The following is an 18,951-nucleotide window of genomic DNA, read 5'->3' on the forward strand; positions in this document are numbered from 1 at the left end:
ATTTTGACCACCTGAGGTTCTTTAACGTGCACCGAACGCACGGTACATGGGCATTTTTGCATTTTGCCCCTACAGTAAAAGCTCGTTAATTTGAATTCCGCGGGGATGCTATGAAAATTCGAATTATACAATATTCGAACTAATAAAAGTCAGAGAAAAAAATCGCTCGGTTAAGGCGCGTATATAGTCTGACGTAGCGTGAGCACGCGCGCACACGCTACGCCACATTGGCGTGAACAACAACGTCTATACTTCGAAGCACTGACGCAGCCAACGTAACCGGACGCGGCCAGCGCAGTCCGACGCGCCCGACGTTGAGATGGCTCTTGCTCCATCCGCGCGTTCGTCGCGCTGACTGGGGCGGAGAAAAAAATTTCGCAGTTTCGCGTGAAAAGCGAAGCATCGATTGCGATAGCAATTTAGTAGATAGCTATGCGAAGTAAGGATAATAGTTTTATCGGCCGTATAAACTTGAAAGCATTCGCTTACAAAATAAATTAACAAGCACGGTGTCACGCGCGCACAGGTAAGCATGAACACGTCTCGCTCGACGACCGCAGAAACTCGCTGAAAAACGTTGGAGTAAGGAAACGCAGCAGTTGCAGTGAGCGAATTGACGTTCGTACAGCTCTCGCTTCAATGCAAACGAAAAGTAGAAAGCACATCGAATATGAAGCTACCGGCACTACGCACACTCTGCAAACATCGCAAATCGCTTTGAAGATGAGGCCCACGCCGGCGCGCACTTTGGCCACATCGCACATTGCTTTCAAGATACGGTGCCCGCAAGGCCGCGCCTAAGCAGCAGCCGCCAGAGAAGGTCCCCCCGTCCCTCCCTCCGTTGCCTCACCCCCTTGCCTCGCGCGCGACAAAGGGCGCGCTCTGCCCCGCCTTCCTCGCTCGTGCACGCGATTGAGCTGCGTTCGCCGGCTCAACTGGCCCGCGCGGCGACGCCAGCGTGCTCCCGCGCACTATAGTACTCTCCCCATCCACGATGGCGCGGAGTTCGAATTATCCATGGCAGTGCGGATTTCAGCGTGAATTAGCGGGATGTGTTACATAGTGCTTTCAATACATTGTAGGACGGACCGCGGCGGCTAATTCGAATGATCCGAAATGTCAAATTAACAAGCAGTGAATTAACGAGCTTTTACTGCATCAAAATGAGGCCACCATGGCCAAGATTTCATCCCACAACCTCTTACTTGGCAGTGTAACACCAAAGCCACTAAGTGACCAAAGCGTTATGGGGAGACGCTGCTCTTTGGAGCCAAAAATTGGCCCAAATATATTTTTGCATACCTTAGCTCCAGGTTGGCGTAGAGCATTTATTTTTGCTTGATTGGACCCCTGTATCATTCCTGATTTAATCATTGCCATAATCACCATAAGCATGTCGCAAAATTTTCTTTTTTTCAAGAAGCATTTCTGATGGTGCCACACTTTTGAAGTGATGATATCTCAGTTCTACTCATCCTATCGCAATAATTCCTTTCTTTTCTTTCATGTCAGATAGACAAATAGAGTGCAGTAGGCCTATAACATGAACAAATATTATTACAGAAATTTTCAAAAAAGTGATAATTTGTCCTCGGTGTTACTAGGTGTTCTTACTTTAAAATTTATGACATGCTACATAAATTCGGCGTAACTAAGTCTACAACATTCATACTTCAGCACTGCAAACTCTGATCATTCAACATCATTCTGATACGCCAGTCTCATTCATAACCAGCATTTCATAGACAGCCAACGTTCTAACTAGTCCACACAAATTTCTTAATATTTTAGAAACTACTTGTCAAACAGGAAAACCAACTTCATATCTGAAATCAGCATATCAAAATACAATAGTAATGCCAATTTTATCAAAATAGGCCCATATATTTAAAAAAAATGTTTTTAAATGGAGTGTCCCAATTGCTATAAGAACTGGAATATAGGGCAAACTTTTTTTCAAAACACTGCAGCAAGAAGTTGACCCTCGTCTCATATACCAGTCATTTTTTTACCACTTTATACCGCTTTTTTTTTTCTCTTTTTCTTTTAGAATTAAACTTTGTGGGGTCAAACTACATTCCCGTCCAACTTACATTCTGGTTTTTACAAAAAGGCTTTGAAGAAAAATGAAACATGGGAGGCCAATGAATTTCACTGAAAGTTTGCTAACCGGTACATCAAGCCTGGTGTTTAGGATTCCCATTAAAGTAGACATGCCTTAGTGACCGACAGGCTTGAATTCCACAACTGCAACAACCAAGTTATTCATCTAATAGGTCAGTGGTGAAATTTGGCTGGTTAGTAACTTATCTGATAATTATCACCCAAACTATAGTGTGCACGTCTCGTCTGTGATTCCAGATTTTCAACTGTTGGAGACAGCTGTTGCTAAAACAATTGGCATACCCACAGAAATTGCCACACCATTTTTTGAAGGCACTTTTGCAGCACCCCCTTCCTTGCATACTGGTAAAGCACATTGGGATGTCATCAAGTGCCTGTACACTCACCTACAAAAGAAATATCAGAGATAACAGAGGCAGATTTCCTCACGACGTAGTGCTGGCTATCATCAGGTCCTGCTCTCAATGCCCCTGCATGCGGTGCGGCAAATTTTGCATCCTCTTCTGATGAATTGGTCTGGGTGGCTTTATCAACTTTTCCGCTGTCACCCGAGGCACCTACAGTGTGGAAAATCCATGAGAAATAAGATACAGTAGACTCCCTTTAAGACGAACTTGAAGGGACCATGAAATATTTGTTCGTCTTATCAGAAGAATAATTGGCAAAATGAGCAGATGCATCCAAATATCTTACTTCAAAACAGTAAACGAAGTAGACAAAACAGGGGAAATATGACAAAAAGCATTTATTTGACAAACTTAACAGAACACTGTTTTCAAGTGGTGCTCTTCCTTGGTTTCATTCAGTCCATGATGGATTTTTCGCACATCTGTGCAAATCAGCAAGCAGCCACGAACGATGTCATCGCATCTAATGACCTTAAAAACCCTTCTGTGCCTTCGTGCTGCTGGAAAAAGTTCACTAGGGAGTTAAAGCAGGCATCTGCCACCTCACAGGTTATCGATGCAGGCTCTGAGCTAGCGAAAGTACAAAGGAGCGTGTGGCAAATCAACACAACCTAAAGGAAAGCTTAGGTGACATTCAGCAAAGTGAGGAAGGAGAAACAAGGCGAAGCGTTGCGGAGGAGGAAGGTAGGCAGAAGCGCGCTGGGTTGACCTCCTCTGGCAGTTGCTACAGGTTTCGTTTGCGATACGGACGCACAGTCGAATCTCGATAATTCGAACTTGAAGGGGCCCGAAAATTTGTTCAAATTAAAAGAAGGACTTGTTCTTGAAGTATTCGTGCATCATAGCATCATGCATGAATGGTGTGAGTTGGAAAATATCATGAAGTGCAAGCACACAGCAAGCGAGGACCACGAAACTGCCCACGCTGCCCCCCCCCCCCCCCAACGCTCGCTTCCCGATAACGGCAGAAAACAAAACTTCAGGGAGCGGGCTAAGCCAGCACTGGCACGGAGACCGTTGAAGGTGAAGGAGTTACGAGGGAGATGAGAGCGTAGTTGTGAGGAAGGTTGGGAGGGAAGCAGATTTGCTTTCCCGCCAGCTTGAAGGATGGCGCCGCTAGGCTTTACTGCCACCTAAGACTGTCACCAAAGCAGCGGAGTTGCCGAGGCGGGACTGAGCCTCCGTTGCTGCTGCCCTCTGCGTGCTCGCATGCTTTTTGCTTCGTCTGTTGACAGATCGGTCCAGTGTTTACGTTTTTCGCCCTGCATTCTTAATGCGAGTCATGTCTTATTAAGACAATGAAGTTGTTGCCGCTGATCATAAACATGTTGGTGTGCTCCCTTCTCTTGCGGCATCACCGCGTTCAAAAGACAAGGAGAATGAAGCACTGGGCATCGCCTTCGCATCCTTGTATTCAGGGTCTGTCTGGTCATACAGAATCGCATATGGTGCACTGCCGCAAACAACCTTTCCATTGGGACGTCTCAGTTTAGACTTGTTATTGTAAAGAAACAAGCACGACCGAGAGTTGACACAAGCCGATGATAGTGCAAAACAACCAGTCCGACTGAACCAGACGTGAGTATGAATAAAGCAGTCGGGCAGGTCTGCATGACACCAGTTTCCCATGCATACGTCATTCTAGGGGCCGCTTTCATTGTTCTCCGCTCTCGGCTCACTTGCCGCCATGACTCGCCACGAAAGACTAGCCCAGGACAGCCACAGGAAATAAGCCCAGGACAGATACCTTCCATTACGCGCATTGTGCCGCAACAGTGGCTGGCGCATTACGGCGCGAGGCAAAAATGGCGGCCTTGCCAAGGGACAGAGGGTGAAATTTCTGCTACAGCTTTTTTATTTTTCTTTGCATGCGGCATTGAGGAGTCTCTCCTAAGCTTTTCCTCTATGGCGGCGTCACAGCAATGTTGGCTGGAGGCGCTGCCGTGTGAATTGGCGCACTGCTCAGAGCATTGTCGGAGCGTGGTATGTTCTAATTAACCATCGCAAATGCTTGCTCAATCGAATTACCGGGTGTTTTTGCCCATTGGAATACACATAACTTTGATGGGACCTATCTTGGAACGCGATCTGCACCATATCCTGATAGAGGCATGCACAGAGCACCAATGCTCCATCCAAGCAACAGTTTCCCATTTAAGCTTGCATCATGGAAGGGGCTAAGCAGGCATAAAGGCGATAGAAAATTGAAGCATGTATGAACAGTGTTATAGGAATGACGGCAAAGCTTTTAAAGAAAAATACAAGTTCTTAAAAGAAAACAGGCACTTTCAAGTGTTTCCGACAGCAAGAATAACAATTACACACACACACACACACACACAAATCTGTCTACTGCTTCTTGTGACTACCAAGAAAGGATTCATCCAAAAGGCAATTTTTTTTTTCAATGCTTACTTCTACATACAGTGCATGGAACACAAAATATTCACGCAAGTCCCACATTCTGCAAAAGCTTCAATCTTTTGAGTGCACAAATTTTTATTACTAAAGCATAATTCCGTCAAGACACCGAAGCAACATTACCTCATGTATTGCTTTAGAAAATGCACACAGCTATTTATTAAACTAGCAGAAGAACACTTACACATTTTATGCTGTGGCCTGAAAAGACCCCCCCACTGTCCTCACAAAATTAATTATGATAAACGATGTAGCACCCGTACAAAAAAAAAAAAAAAAAAAAACTGGCAGGACAAAAAGGAGGAACTCACCCCCCCCCCCCTCCAAAGCAGAAGCAAGCATATAATACTACTTCATTGTGTCATCGACAAGCGTACTTTGTTTCCTGCTTCTGCATCACATTTAATGCCACACAGCAATATATCAGCGCATAATATGGGTTTAGGAGAAATGGTCTATGCTATATTTGGATGCATTCTACAAGCACATTCTGAAAATGCATTTAGATAATATACTTTAATAATAATATTTGGGGTTTTACGTGCCAAAACCACTTTCTGATTATGAGGCACGCCGTAGTGGAGGACTCCGGAAATTTTGACCACCTGGGGTTCTTTAACGTGCACCTAAATCTAAGCACACGGGTGTTTTCGCATTTCGCCCCCATCAGATAATATACTTTGGCTTTATGATAAAAGCTGGTAGCAATATATGCTATTCCAGCTATATCCATAGGCTCCACATAAACAAATCTATAATAAAACACTGGGTGAGGGGAGTGGTACTAGAGCATGAGGTGTGACGAGGTTGAAAGGAAAACATGCACAGGGGTGGGACTGCCCAAAGAAATTTAGGAGCAATTTTTGGAGCAAGTAAAATTGTGCGTTGGAGCAGTTTGGAGCAGACAAAATTGCATTTTGCAACAGCATGGAGCAGATAAGTTTTGTTTTTAAGCAGTTTTGGAGCAGGCCAACCTGAATTTTGGTGGAATATTGGAATATGTAATATGGCCAAGCACTTCAAAAGAACAACAGAACACAGAATAAACCAACATAAGCACTGTACTGCAACTGTTTTTAGCAACATCTTAAGCTGAATTTTGAAGCATATTACCCTGGTACTGAAACTGCCTAGTGCATGCAAACTTTGGTAAAGTGCCTGTAGAGTTTTAATTAGTGGTAGCAATCACAAAAGACGTGGATTCTGCCATAGTTAGTCCAAAATTTCAAAAAGCAGCCAAGAAGTTTTTTATAAATACATTTTTCTTTAATGTCTCAATAGTGTGGATGAGGTGCCTGGTACATATGTTGGTGCCTCACCAACATACCGTATGAAGAAGCCCGAGTTATGAACTACTGTGGTTTATTGAAAGCCATTTCTACATCAAAAAATAGTTTCGCCTTGACTCAAGCCAATCAGAATGCAGGTGGTAGAAGCGTGCTTTGTAGTTATAGTGTACAAGAATATGAAAGGGGGGGAGGGGGGAGTGGCTAGAGCGGTGACAAAGCGCATGCTTTTCTGCAAATCCAACATCGATCACACTACGATCTAACTATATACTCCCGCACTGACGCTCATAATGACAGTGGAAAATGTTCTCAAATTATGCAGTCCAATCAACGCGGTAACATAACTTCTAGATCACCATATGTCGATACAGACCCATAGAGCCACAATCGACCCTAGACTGGCATAACCTAAAGCTACACGTATTCCAATCTGTTTTAGCCCTTCGTGATAGGTCAAAATGGCTCAGGTCTCGCCCGTATGGGCAGAAAAACAGATTGGAATAGTTTTACGTTATACTTGTCCTGCAGAGAGAGATGCCCGCCCGCTGAATCCGCTGCAGCGCACCTCCCTCATATGACAATGATGATCATGATGATTTATTGGCATCCCCTTTGAAACCTAGCAGCAACAAATAGTCTGAGATACATTCTTTTCATTCTAGCTTTCTTTATACATCTCTTCTTTTTTTCTCTTCCTCAAAGCTTCTCTATCTACTTTGTAACACTACGTACCTGTAACGGATCCGGTCATATCAGTCTCTTCCCTGCCTCTTTTCTGCCAATGCTCTCAACATCTCTTGCTTATCTCGACTGCTGACCGGTCGATACTTCCGTCCATTTTAAATCCAAGCGCTTCTCTATCTAGTCCTGGATATCTAGTTCGCTCGCAGTGCCTTAAGCCTACTGTTCGTTGCTTTGCGCCTCATTTAGGGAGCACCGCACCGCTCAGCCTACTCAACCGTGTTCTTATAGCACACGGTTGAGTAGTTCATTAAAACTTCTTTCTGGGCGAGTTGGTGCATACTTGACATAAAAATTGTTACAGCGCAAACACATGCAACCACAAGTATCAAGGACGGAACACAAGCGCTGACTGTCAACTAAATTTCATTTACGGAAGACGGATACTTTATATAAGGGGAAAGGCAGAAGTGAAGGGGGAAGGGAGTGATACAATCGGGGAAAATGACATAGCGCATCGATGAACGAACGTGCCAGCAGTCAACGGAATCAGGCGCAGAAAAAACAAGAAAACGAGAAAAAACTAGAAAAACACTAGAAAAAGGTGAGGGATACTAACATACAATCAAATCAGTAAGCAGTCGCTTCCAAAAAAAAAAAAAGGATTTGTTACCATATGATTCAGCGCATTCCAAAACTGTAAAAAGAGCTATAGCGTCGCACTGTTTGGAATCGTCTCTTCAGAAGTCGTGCCCGCACCTAATGCAGAAAAGTTTAGAGAATCAGGCCAGCCGACTTTTGGCGGCGGGGTTCCCCCATTCGGTCTTGATTGCGGTGTCTGAGACCCTCCTTCAGAAGCTAAAACTGGGAACACGAGGGAAAGATGACCGTCGGAAGACCGACAAGCCTTTGGTTGTGCCGTACCTGCACAAAACTTCGCACAGTCTCAAGAAGGTAGCCAACAGGCATGGGGTGTCCGTTGTTTTTTCGGCACCCAACAAGCTGGCACAGTTATGCCCAAGCATCTGCAACTCTAAAAAAAGAGGTTGTCAGCTAAAACTTGAGAAGCCGTTCATCAAGTGCTCCAAAGGAGTGGTCTATGCCATTCCCTTGACGTGTGGAAAGGCTTGTGTCGGCCAAACCGGCCACTGCATTAATGAACGCTTCGGGGAACATGCCCGAAATTTAAGTAACTTAAAGAACAAGTACGCACATTTGGTCGCGCACGTAATTAATGCACAGGATGCGAGGCTCGATTGGGAGAGACGAAGATTCTCGGCAAGAGTGCCGACGCGACGGCGCGCGTCAGTTTGGAAGCGTTCCACATACACAAATATGGCAGCAAGTGCGTAAGCACCCCTTCTGTATCGCTTTTTTGCTGCAGAGCTTCATTTTTTGGAAGCGACTGCTTACCGATTTGATTGTATGTTAGTATACCTCGCCTTTTTCTAGTTTTTTCTCGTTTTCTTGTTTTTTCTGCGCCTGATTTCGTTGACTGCTAGCACGTTCGTTCATCGATGCGCAATGTCATTTTCCCCGATTGTATCACTCCCTTCCCCCTTCACTTCTGCCTTTCCCCTTATATAAGGTATCCGTCTTCCGTAAATCAAATTTAGTTGACAGTCAGCGCTTGTGTCCCGTCCTTGATACTTGTGGTTGCATGTGGTTGCGCTGTAACAATTTTTATGTCACGGTTGAGTAGGCTGAGCGGTTCAAACATGTTTAACATAACCTGATTCTAACATGCACATTTCTCCCCCTTTCTTTGTTTGTTTGTTTTTGTTTTTCCTAAGAAAAGTAGGCCTAAGATTGCCTGCATGTTCCAATCGGATACAATATCAAAACTGCCTTTGTGGCTTTTGTATGCTTTACCACGTAACAACAATCTACTGCAGCGAAACTTTCAAAACCACGCGGCGAAGCTGACTTAGGAAACCAGCTGCCATTGTGAAACACTTATTACACCCTTGCCCATTTTTCCTGCTTAAAAAAAAAAAAGGTGCTGCAAGATTTTAAGTTTTTTTTTTATAAGCACTAATGTTTTCTGCTTTGCCCACATGGAAAGTGAGTGCTCTTTTGATTCGGGGGCGTGTTAGGCTTAGGTAAGTACTGCCAAATGTATTCGCAACTTTCACGGCCTATAGGGGGCGCCACCTTAAATCCAACATGGCTGTCCGAGAGATTAAGAACTAGAGCAGTCGGTGCAGTGCTGCGGTCGTCTAGCTCAGTGACATGTTTCGTGTCATCATGTTGAAATGTCTCTTACGCCCGCTGTCGTTACCCTGCGTAATTGGTCATATTATGCGAGCTGAACGCAGGCTTTGACGGCTGCTTGAAGGCGAGGAAGTCCTAAACGCTGGTCATCTTGTGTGCTGCAGCATAAAAGCGTGCACGTCGACGTCCGTGACTGTTGAAGGCCTTTGCACACAAACTTCGCGGCTTCGAATCAAATCACACGAGCTATGGTTTCAATTTTACCGTGACGGTGTTATTAATGAAGTGACCGCGCTTTCTATTTGCTATTCTATTAATTTGACCTCTTTGAATGGGTACCATGAACTTTTATATGGTGTGGTGCTCTCTGCAAGTTGTTACTTAGACCGCTTGAATAAGCCGCCGTGTCGAGAAGAAAACCTTCCTGGTGTCGCGCGACCGAAGTCCTTTACATCGACGGCGTGAAAGGCAGCCCTAAAGCAGCGTTTTGTGTGTGAAAATTTCTTGTCTAGTTATCAATGCCTGTGTTCACAAAGCTAGATGTTGAACACAAGAACTAAACAAAAAACTATATCTGACCGCTTTTGCGAGCTAATATGATAACCGTTCATCCTTGTAATTTAGTTATTGCGCTTTATGCGTGCTGTGCAAGCTACAGTGTTGCGGTAGTTTTACAGCCTGCGTGAGTCCTACCGCGTCTTGCCTATAGACAGATCAAGCGATACATAGCCGATATTTACCGGTCCGCGGCAATATGCTCGCTTCATTCTTCCAGTTATCTTTATAAAATAATATACACGCAGATCAGCTGAGGGTTCGCTACGCGAACACTGCACAGTAGTTTAACGTTTGTTGGACTAGGATTTGTTAGCTTACGAGTGCAGTCATGTGTGCCTGTGCACATGTTGCAGCCGCGCATCGAAGTGGCAAACGAGGTACGAATTCCAGGTCCCTCTACGTCTGCGTCACTTTGCTTTGATGCACAAATGAGAAACTCATCTCTCTGTTCGAAAAACGGTGGAATGTCAAGCCGGCATTGCAGAGCACGAATGCACGAACGAGAACAAGAAATTTTGAAGCAGTTACAAGGCTTCATAGAGAATGTTTGCACTCCAACGTAGCCGCAAAGGCATGAATGGCAAGAATGCAAGCATCAATCATCCTACAACACATTTGAGTTAAGATTGCACATTATTTCTTTCCCTGCACGTAACATAGAGCTATGCCTGCATCTTTATGGAGGTGCGTCTTTTCGCGATTTCAAGTGCTCGGAATCGTCACTCATCTGTTGTATTCCAAAAGAAGTACTCCGGCATGATGTGCGCACTGCAAACCTTCATCGCTTCTGTGACAGCTCAGCCAATCCTCAGTTTAATAATCAATTTCTTCCTCACGGATGCAGCCGGTGGGAATGAGTGAAGGCTCACATCACCTATCGCATAACTACCGCTTGGCACCCATTGCGGCATGCAGCAAATACGGTTACTTCTATGTTTGATCATTCTGATCATGTTAAGTGTCCTTCAGGATCCCACGGAAGCTTTGACCGCGTTAAAACATCTACCAAAAGTGAAGGAAAAGCGCACACAACACCAATGCGCTACCCGAACGGGCGGCAGCCAGCGGCGAGTATAATCTTTCGATTGTTTCCGGCCGCCGCTGCACGACGGCGCTACCATACGTGAAAGTTGCAAATAGACGGTGTGTTTTCCATCTTAATTTCACCCACCAAATCATTGGTTCAACTTCATCAGTCCCGTCAGGGTCAAATTAATGGAAGTGAACTGTAGCTGTACCATTTCCATGTTAGGCTAAATGGAAATTGATTGTAGCTAATTTCCTGTTGTTTTATAGTGGTTTCAGCTGCACTCTTAAAGTTGCTGAAGCCTGTAAGAAAGCAAGCATAAACATGACAGCAATTGTTTGCTCTGCCAACAACGGGAGCCCAATTATAACAGGGAAAACATAGTAGAGCTTACCCACTCCGATGGCAGATTCATCAACAAGGCTGTCTAATCCAGAGACATCACTCTCAGCAACCTCTGCACTGGATGGGCCACCAAGACTACTGCGCTCCCCAAGTTCAGGTGCCTCCCGGTCACTCGAAAGACTAATTTCCCCATGCCTGAAACGGGGCTCTTCTGCCATTCGTTCTTCTGGATCATTCCAGCCTCTCTCGGGAGTCCAGCTGGGCTGCAGACGCAAGCTCCGCTCTAGCAGCATACCGTTCCTCAAACGCCATGATGGTCCTAAAGGAGATAAACCAAAACAATTGTTTATATGTGGGAAATATCTTTTGAAAACTACATTGTCCAATTCTGCTTTTGTGTAAGCTCATACTCCACCATCACATTTGTACAGAGGAAAAAAATATAAATTCAACATGTCTTGATAAAAAAAAACTAAACCAAATTAATTTTACTGGCAACTCATTAAGTGAACAAAAAATAAAGGGATGCAAAAAAAAAATTTGGAATTGCCATCTGCACAAGCCACATGTATGGCAGCTCAACTGGCACTGAGCAAACTGATAGCACAAAACCTTTATTAGCCGTTTTTGGAGCTAATTTGTTGCAACATATTTGCCATATAAGTGATCCCATTTAGTTTTCTGTAGAGCTTAGAAAAAACTATTGTCAAGATTATCAACTCTAATTTGTGTACTGTTACTCTACAAATGTTGCACATTGTAGATGTCCAGGGAATACACAGGGAAGGTGGGAGATGGAAATTCAACACGATGAGCAAAACGAGAACAAGGTAAAAGAGGGAGCCAACATTTAAACAAGTGGACTTGTATTCTTCAAGTCAAGTTTTTCAAGGCAAGGCAAATGAAAAGACAAGTCCAGTTATTGAAATGTTTGCTCCTGCTTTTACCTTGTTCTCATTTTGCTCATCACATTGTAGATGAGGCATAGAAGAAACGAAGGCCACAGAAGCAGACCTAGTATTCCTGCCATGTCTCCACATTTCCAGTGCCTCATGTTCAAGAATATTCACAAACTGGCCGAGCAGTTAATGGTTCTAAATATTACACAAATTTCACAGCACATATGCTAAACTGTCGGCTCCTATTGCCCTTGTGCAGAACAAATGGCGACACTATGAACAGTGTCGTAGTGACACAAGCAAAGGGACTTGCATTTCCCGTATACTATGCTCAGAGTTAAAATGTTTCCATGTTTGTTTACTTGCCCCTGTTCACAATGAGCATATATGTGCATTGTGAATCAATATTCTAAAAAATAATATTTTTTTAAGTGTTACTTTCATAAATGTGAGCCATTCTGGTGCCAACAAATGTTATATTTTTTTATCTGGCTTTCATAAAACAACAGCTATGGTGGTCAAAGATCCTAATCATGATCTCATGAATCAGTTGCACTAGAGTCTACACAGCTTTCAAACGAAGCATGACATTCTGTCTCCATCACAAAATGGTATGTTGACTAAGCCGTGTAGTTAAACATATTATCAGACCTGCCAACCTCAAAATATGAATGGTACTGTCGAAGCAAAAAAATTCTAAAGTTTTGTGAAAAACATACAAAGCTATGTTATTAGTATGTTAAGTGTTTATAACTAAGGAAATAGCAAATCAACTGCAGATGTTGGAATTTATGTGAAGCAACGCTTAGTAAAGCAGTAAATACTACACAACTAAATGTAATGTGTACAATTGTGTTCATTTTCATCCTATGCAACATGTAACCTCATGCAATGTTTATTCTTATGCACTACACCATTCACAAACTGTGGCGAAATGTGAACCCCAAATCAGGTGGACACACACTGTGAGACATACATGTAACCACATTTAGAGACTCCATATTTGTTGTCACAGTTTCACATATCCCTTCTGCAAGACTGGCCAAGAATGGGTTCATATCCAGAGGCAAATACCCAATGGCACAAGAATGAAAAAGAGGCTGTTGAAATACATGCAGTATTCCATTATAAAGTGTGTGTGCTTTAGAGATACCTGTAAACCAATACAGGTACATTTTATTTGCGATTTCTTGTTTTATTATGCAAAACAAAGGTGCTCTCCTTGGCACTACTTTTTCGGTTAAAATTCCACGCTATATAAGCGGGAGCATCTGATGGCACATATTTATCTGCCAAAAGAATGTGATCAGCCTCTCTGGCCTTTGGACATAGGCTCCCTGGGGTTAAGAAATCTGTATGCTTTAGAAATTATTGTGAATGGAGATTAAATGTACGAGTTTTTTGTGATTGAATGTATTACTAGGCCAAAGCAGGTGGTCTCACGGCACTACTTTTTGGATCAATTCAGTGCTACATAAGCCAGTGTGCTGTGTTCTAACTTGGACTATTCTCACTGTATTAAATATGTCCCATTATCTCAGGCCTCATCATTTAAATATCTAGGCGCAAATCTTTCAACAAACCTCTCCTAGACTTCTCACATTACCACCATCTGTGCCAGTGCTTCTCGATCACTGGGTTACCTGCGACGTAACCTTGGGAACTCACCTTCACTTATCCGCAAACTGGCATTTCAAACATTTGTTCGCCCTCAACTTGAGTTCGCTGCTCCAGTCTGGTCTCCCCACCAAAATTACGTAATTACCATGCTGGAATCAATCCAAAATAGAGCCGCACATTTCATTTCCCGAAATTATGACTACCGTTCTAGCGTAACTCAAATAAAGATTCACCTTTCACTTCAGCTGCTAAGTAATCGTCGCGATATAGCCCTTTTGTCATTATTTCATAAATATGCCCACCACACTAACAAACGTTCCCTACACCTAGAGATGTCATCGCACACGTTGCACAGATTATACAATCATCATAGCTTCACGTGCATCTATGGTAAAACAGAAGCATTTAACTTGTCTGCAATCCCACTTGCCAGTCGGCTCTGGAACAACCTCCCCGACAACATAGCTGCGGAAACTGACCGTGAAAAATTGAAGCACTCACTGAACTCGCTTAAAGGGAAGCTGAAAGGTTTTCCAGAAAAAATGAGTGAACATCTGTACATAATGGTTTTCAACCCTCCGAATTTGAATATCGTATCGAAATTGAGCGAAAGAAAGCGCAAATATATTTTATTTCGACGAAAAGTACAGCAGCGGACACGCCCAGCTCGCGCGTCTCGTTTCCGCCTGTGATTGGTCGGGCGCCTCGTGACGTCAACACTAGTGTTTGTCCGAACCGACCGCTGCCGCTACACATGAAGCGCGGTGCCAGGTAGTTTGGTGCTGTTTTTCTGAGACAGTAATGGAAAATTTAGAGAGACTGCGTTTTTCTGAGGAGTTCGGCGTTACTCCCTACATGTACGAGCCGACTGCGAAGAGCCGGCCTCTTGAAGAAGCAAACGATGCTGGTGCGAGCAGTGCTTTCGACGCGAACGAAAGCGAAGTCTTGGGATCTCCTCGTGTTGGAAATGCTCTTTGGTGAGTATGTTTTTTGCAAAGCGATCTAGTGATCTCGCCGATCTTTTGCCGATCTAGTGAGCTCGTTTCCGGTCAAACAACTGTAGTGTTGTGTTCCTGCATGCCTCCTCGTGGAACGTAAGCGGGGATGCAATCGTCGGCATTTGTGCGCTGTCCAAAGCTGCCAGCAATCTACAAAGACGATTTAAACGCGTGAAAAGCTTCCCGGTTCATGCAGTACGTATAGTGACCATCTGTGCGCCATCCCCACACTACTCGTAACCGAAGTCGTAAAGGCGGCGAATTCCGTCGGCTACGTGAGACGGTCGGTTTCTCGCTGTGCGCGAGAGATGGGGGGAGCGTAGCGTCCTGGCGTGCGCCGGCTTTCCAGCACATGCAAACTCTACATTTGTACTGCGTTATGGTAGCTGCATGCAGGCTGTTTTACAACACACATGCAAATAAAAAATTCGCGGCGCTTTGCGACGAAACCTGCGTCAAGGGCGGGAGATAAACATGCACCTTCCGTTCAGCGTGCTAACACGAAGGAGCTCACAGTAAATCAAAATCCAGGTTTGGGCGAGTTCGTGTATTCATAAGGCCTTCCAACACCAGTTATCATCAGTCAGTCCGCACTCGTGCCGTCTTTGTTTTCGTTGCTCCGATCTTTTCGCGCTTGTGGGAAGTAATGGAAGACAACATCGTCGTGGCCGCTGGTGTTCGTGCAACCGTAGGCTGCACAGAAAGCCGGCATGATCGGCCCACCACTTCAGTTGATGCTGCGCACGTTGACTACCACTCTACATACACGCTTACGCACCAACAAAGGAATGCAGGGTCAATCGAAGCAGATTACGATGGCACGCACGCAGAAACAAGCACGGTCAGGCACGGTCGCGGAGGCTGCGAAGGAACGGAACACTAGTGCTGACGTCACAACACCGCGGTTTCCGGTCTCCGCTCGCATCGTCAGCGTCAGCAGCAGCGCGCGGCATTCGACGGGGGGCGGAGCTACAGCACAATTTTAACCGACGATTACGTCGCTCCTAATTGAAAAAAAAAAAAAAACCCAAATTTTACCTACATGGTTTATAAGGTTCCCACATCCGTACATGAGCGTCTTATTGAATTCGACAGACTCTTCAGTTTCCCTTTAACCCTTGTTAACCATTAATATCACACTCACTGTTCTGTGTTATTTTTTCTGCCTTTTTCTTGCACTGTTATACGTTTGTTACAAACTTATATTGTTCCTTTTTATTGTACTCATATGCAGCTTTATGTAGCTAATATGTTTCTCTGACTTCTAGGCTGCGCACTTGGCTGCTGTTTTCTTTTGTTATTGTTGTTACTAGATTGCATGTACTTGATTGTATGCCCCCCTTACTCAATCCCCATGTAGGGGCTTTGTAAAGTATTTTACAAATAAATAAATGTAAACAACAACCAACAGATCAACATGCAGCCCCATTGGTGGGCCAGGCAAAAACTTTTAAAGGAAGTTTGAGGACTTATTCTGGAGGGATGCTATGAACTAGCGCTCACAAGAATGTTCATGAAGCTTACTTGTGAAAATTCCTGTAATGACAAATTTCAGTTGCCATTATTATGAAAGGGCAACGCTGCTGCACGTGCATGGGTCTAAATAATCTAGCGGGTCTGAAAAATCAGCTTCTGAAAAATAGGTCGACAAATGTATGTTTCTTTTGAAATTAGTTTTACCATAAACTCAACACAAATTAAATATACTCAATTGTAAACAAGCTGTAAAAAAACTGGCATTTAATGATCAAATTGTTAGTTGGCAGCTACTACATGCAATGTATACAATTTGCCTTGTAACTCCACTCATTTCGTGATACATAATTAAAGAGGGTTCTAGAAAAGATACAATTTAGCAGTTTAGAAATTTTTACTTGTTACGTAAGCATTTTTTCTGCGTTCTAAAGAAAGCGCACAAAATATGTAAAAAGCATGTGACATACCCACTTGCGCACAGTGATGGCAGTGCTCATAAAGGTGCCACTTGCGAACGAACAGCGCATCTAGCCTGATGCACTGCCACTTAAAAAGTGACAGGGCAGCAATGGAAGCATTCGCTGTACTATTTAACCAGTGATGTGCTCCCCTTGCAGTGGTTCATGATAGAGATAAGCAGACAGGCTAGATGTGCTCTTCATTCATACGTGGGACATTTGCAAACACTCCGATTCCGGCATGCAAGCAGGCATGTCATGTGCCTTATTTCTTATTTTGCATGCTTTCCTTAGGACACTGAACAAGTCGGAAGTTTAAAGATTCTGAACTAGATGCTTTCTAGAACTCTCTACAACTCTCTCATTGAAAGTTTTGCCCGAAAATGAATACTTGCAGAGTTTCTTAATAATTCTTGAATAATTATCAAATTAAGCAGAATTTAAAAATAGCGTGGCTTGCTCCAGTACAACAGCCAAGAGCACGGATTTGGTTGACAAAATTCAAGTTGGCAGAACTCGCATCATGCACACATTTGTAATCACTGGCACCTTCAATGCGAAACACTAACTATGGGGTCTGGTTGATGGAGGTGCGCATGGTGCACCATCATCACAACTCGCATCTGCTACCAATGATCACGTAGTACCTGATAGTACTCAGTAACCCACGATCCCAACCTATGTTTCCATCGCATGTTGCCCAAAGCCAGACAAATGGCACTTTAGGATCTCTTGCTCTTGCATCATACAGTTGCGACTGGTTCGTTAGCAATTCAGAAACTCTCACCATCAAAACATTCAATTCTCCCTTTTCTGGTAAAACAAGCCTCAACTTGAATGCTTTTCAAAATTTGAAATACAAGAAAAATTTGGAATCTCAAATTCTAACTACTTCCAATTACTTCAACAAACTCCCCTTCATTTGAAAGAAGCTCTAGAATGTGTCATTATTTTTATATTATTTTCAAATGCTTACGTGAAGCTCATTTATGACCAGTTTTTCCATGACCAGGCAGAATTCCTGGTGGATGCCACAATAGACGATTGAGCTTAAATGCATAAGAGCAATGTGTAGGTCCTTTTGAAAAACAACAGTACTTCCAACTCGGAGACTATAACCAATCTCAACACTACAACACTTTGGCCACTAATGAAGTGCAGATTGACCTTCCTACAGCTCCTGCCACCAAGCACCTTTGCACATTGTGACATGGGAAGAATGTGTCCCTCGCCTTATATGTGATCCGTAAAATTAGTTGAAAGATAAGAAGCTCATAATTCATCTCTCCATTTCAAAGGTACTTTTAACAGTGGTTGTCATCCCACAGTATTAGTTTCTCAAAACTCTTAAATGGTACCATTGTCCGCTGATAAAATAAGATTTTTCTTTGAACACTGTCATTTCCTGCTCTAGCGACTGCAAGGCATAACCCACACCTTCAACTAGAACTCCAGAGGGCTCATCAATAAGTCCCCTACAGTGGAATATTATTACCCATTGACTTTTAAATCTCTCCTTCACGCCCAGTAGGTCGACAAAGGTGTACGCTGACGACAGGTGGTTGCCATTTCCGCAACCAACCGTTCGGATCACTTATGTTATCGTGAGGCAGTTATCTCCAACTGGGAGCACTGTGGAGAAGTCACCATCAGCACAGAAAAACCATGTATCCTATACTTCCCCAATAGCCATTACAATACTTCTACCCGAATTCGCAACCTCACTGTTCGCTTAAATGACGTCACCTACAAATGCCAACAAAAAAATAACAATCCTCAGTGTCATTTTATATTCGAGCCTAACATTTACTGAACATCTACACTACCTCAGGGACAAAATCAGAAATTCATTCCTCCCATTTGCGCTCTTTTTTTTTAAAATACATAACTCTGTATCCCCAGTCCACCTTTTATGCATATGCATCACTCATTTGGCAACCAACATTTACAACCTCTCAGTTCACTTCAAAACTTACCTCCATACACGCACACTGCCACTGGCCATCACAAGTGCACAACTCATGCAAAATGCACCTAGTTGTGAGTTGAGTTCAGTACCCTCACTCACCCAGTCTTGTTATTGTGGTCGCTTCTTAGCTATGAACATGTACCAGCTATTCCAGCAGCCCATTTTACTATGATATTACATGTTCTCTAAGAACTAGGCGCCTTCTTTCATTAAAATCAAATGAACATGTAACATATGAGTAGTTAACAATAGATTAGGTATTTATTTTGCACAGTATAAGCAACTAGCATGGGCAACTTAAAGAATTCAATGAAAGAGAAATTTCAGGGGGCAGGTATTGCGGTGAAACACTACCTAGACAGCACCGAGCACCACTAAGCTCACTGAATGTACAAATCTCGACCCCTAAATCCAACCGTGCATGGCAAATCAGTTTTGTGATAGCTTTTTAAAGTTAAAGCCTGT

The 18,951-nt window shown here is 43.6% G+C and overlaps 1 protein-coding gene across 2 annotated transcripts in view; it reads right to left on the minus strand.

The window, feature by feature from the left end:
- LOC142585434 (uncharacterized) overlaps positions 1-18,951 on the minus strand; it is a 66,695-nt gene that overhangs the window by 37,320 nt on the left and 10,424 nt on the right. For both annotated transcript variants that reach the window (XR_012829092.1, XM_075696201.1), the window contains exons 2-3: positions 11,116-11,385; positions 2,511-2,681 (exon numbers count right to left, since the gene is read on the minus strand). Coding sequence is in view for 1 of the 2 variants with exons in the window: in XM_075696201.1 (XP_075552316.1) it covers positions 2,511-2,681; positions 11,116-11,385 (441 nt within the window). In the remaining variant the exon portion in view is untranslated. The remainder of the gene's footprint in view (positions 1-2,510; positions 2,682-11,115; positions 11,386-18,951) is intronic.

This window comes from Dermacentor variabilis, chromosome 1 (genome assembly GCF_050947875.1).
Source record: "Dermacentor variabilis isolate Ectoservices chromosome 1, ASM5094787v1, whole genome shotgun sequence".
Taxonomy (NCBI): Eukaryota; Metazoa; Arthropoda; class Arachnida; order Ixodida; family Ixodidae; genus Dermacentor; species Dermacentor variabilis.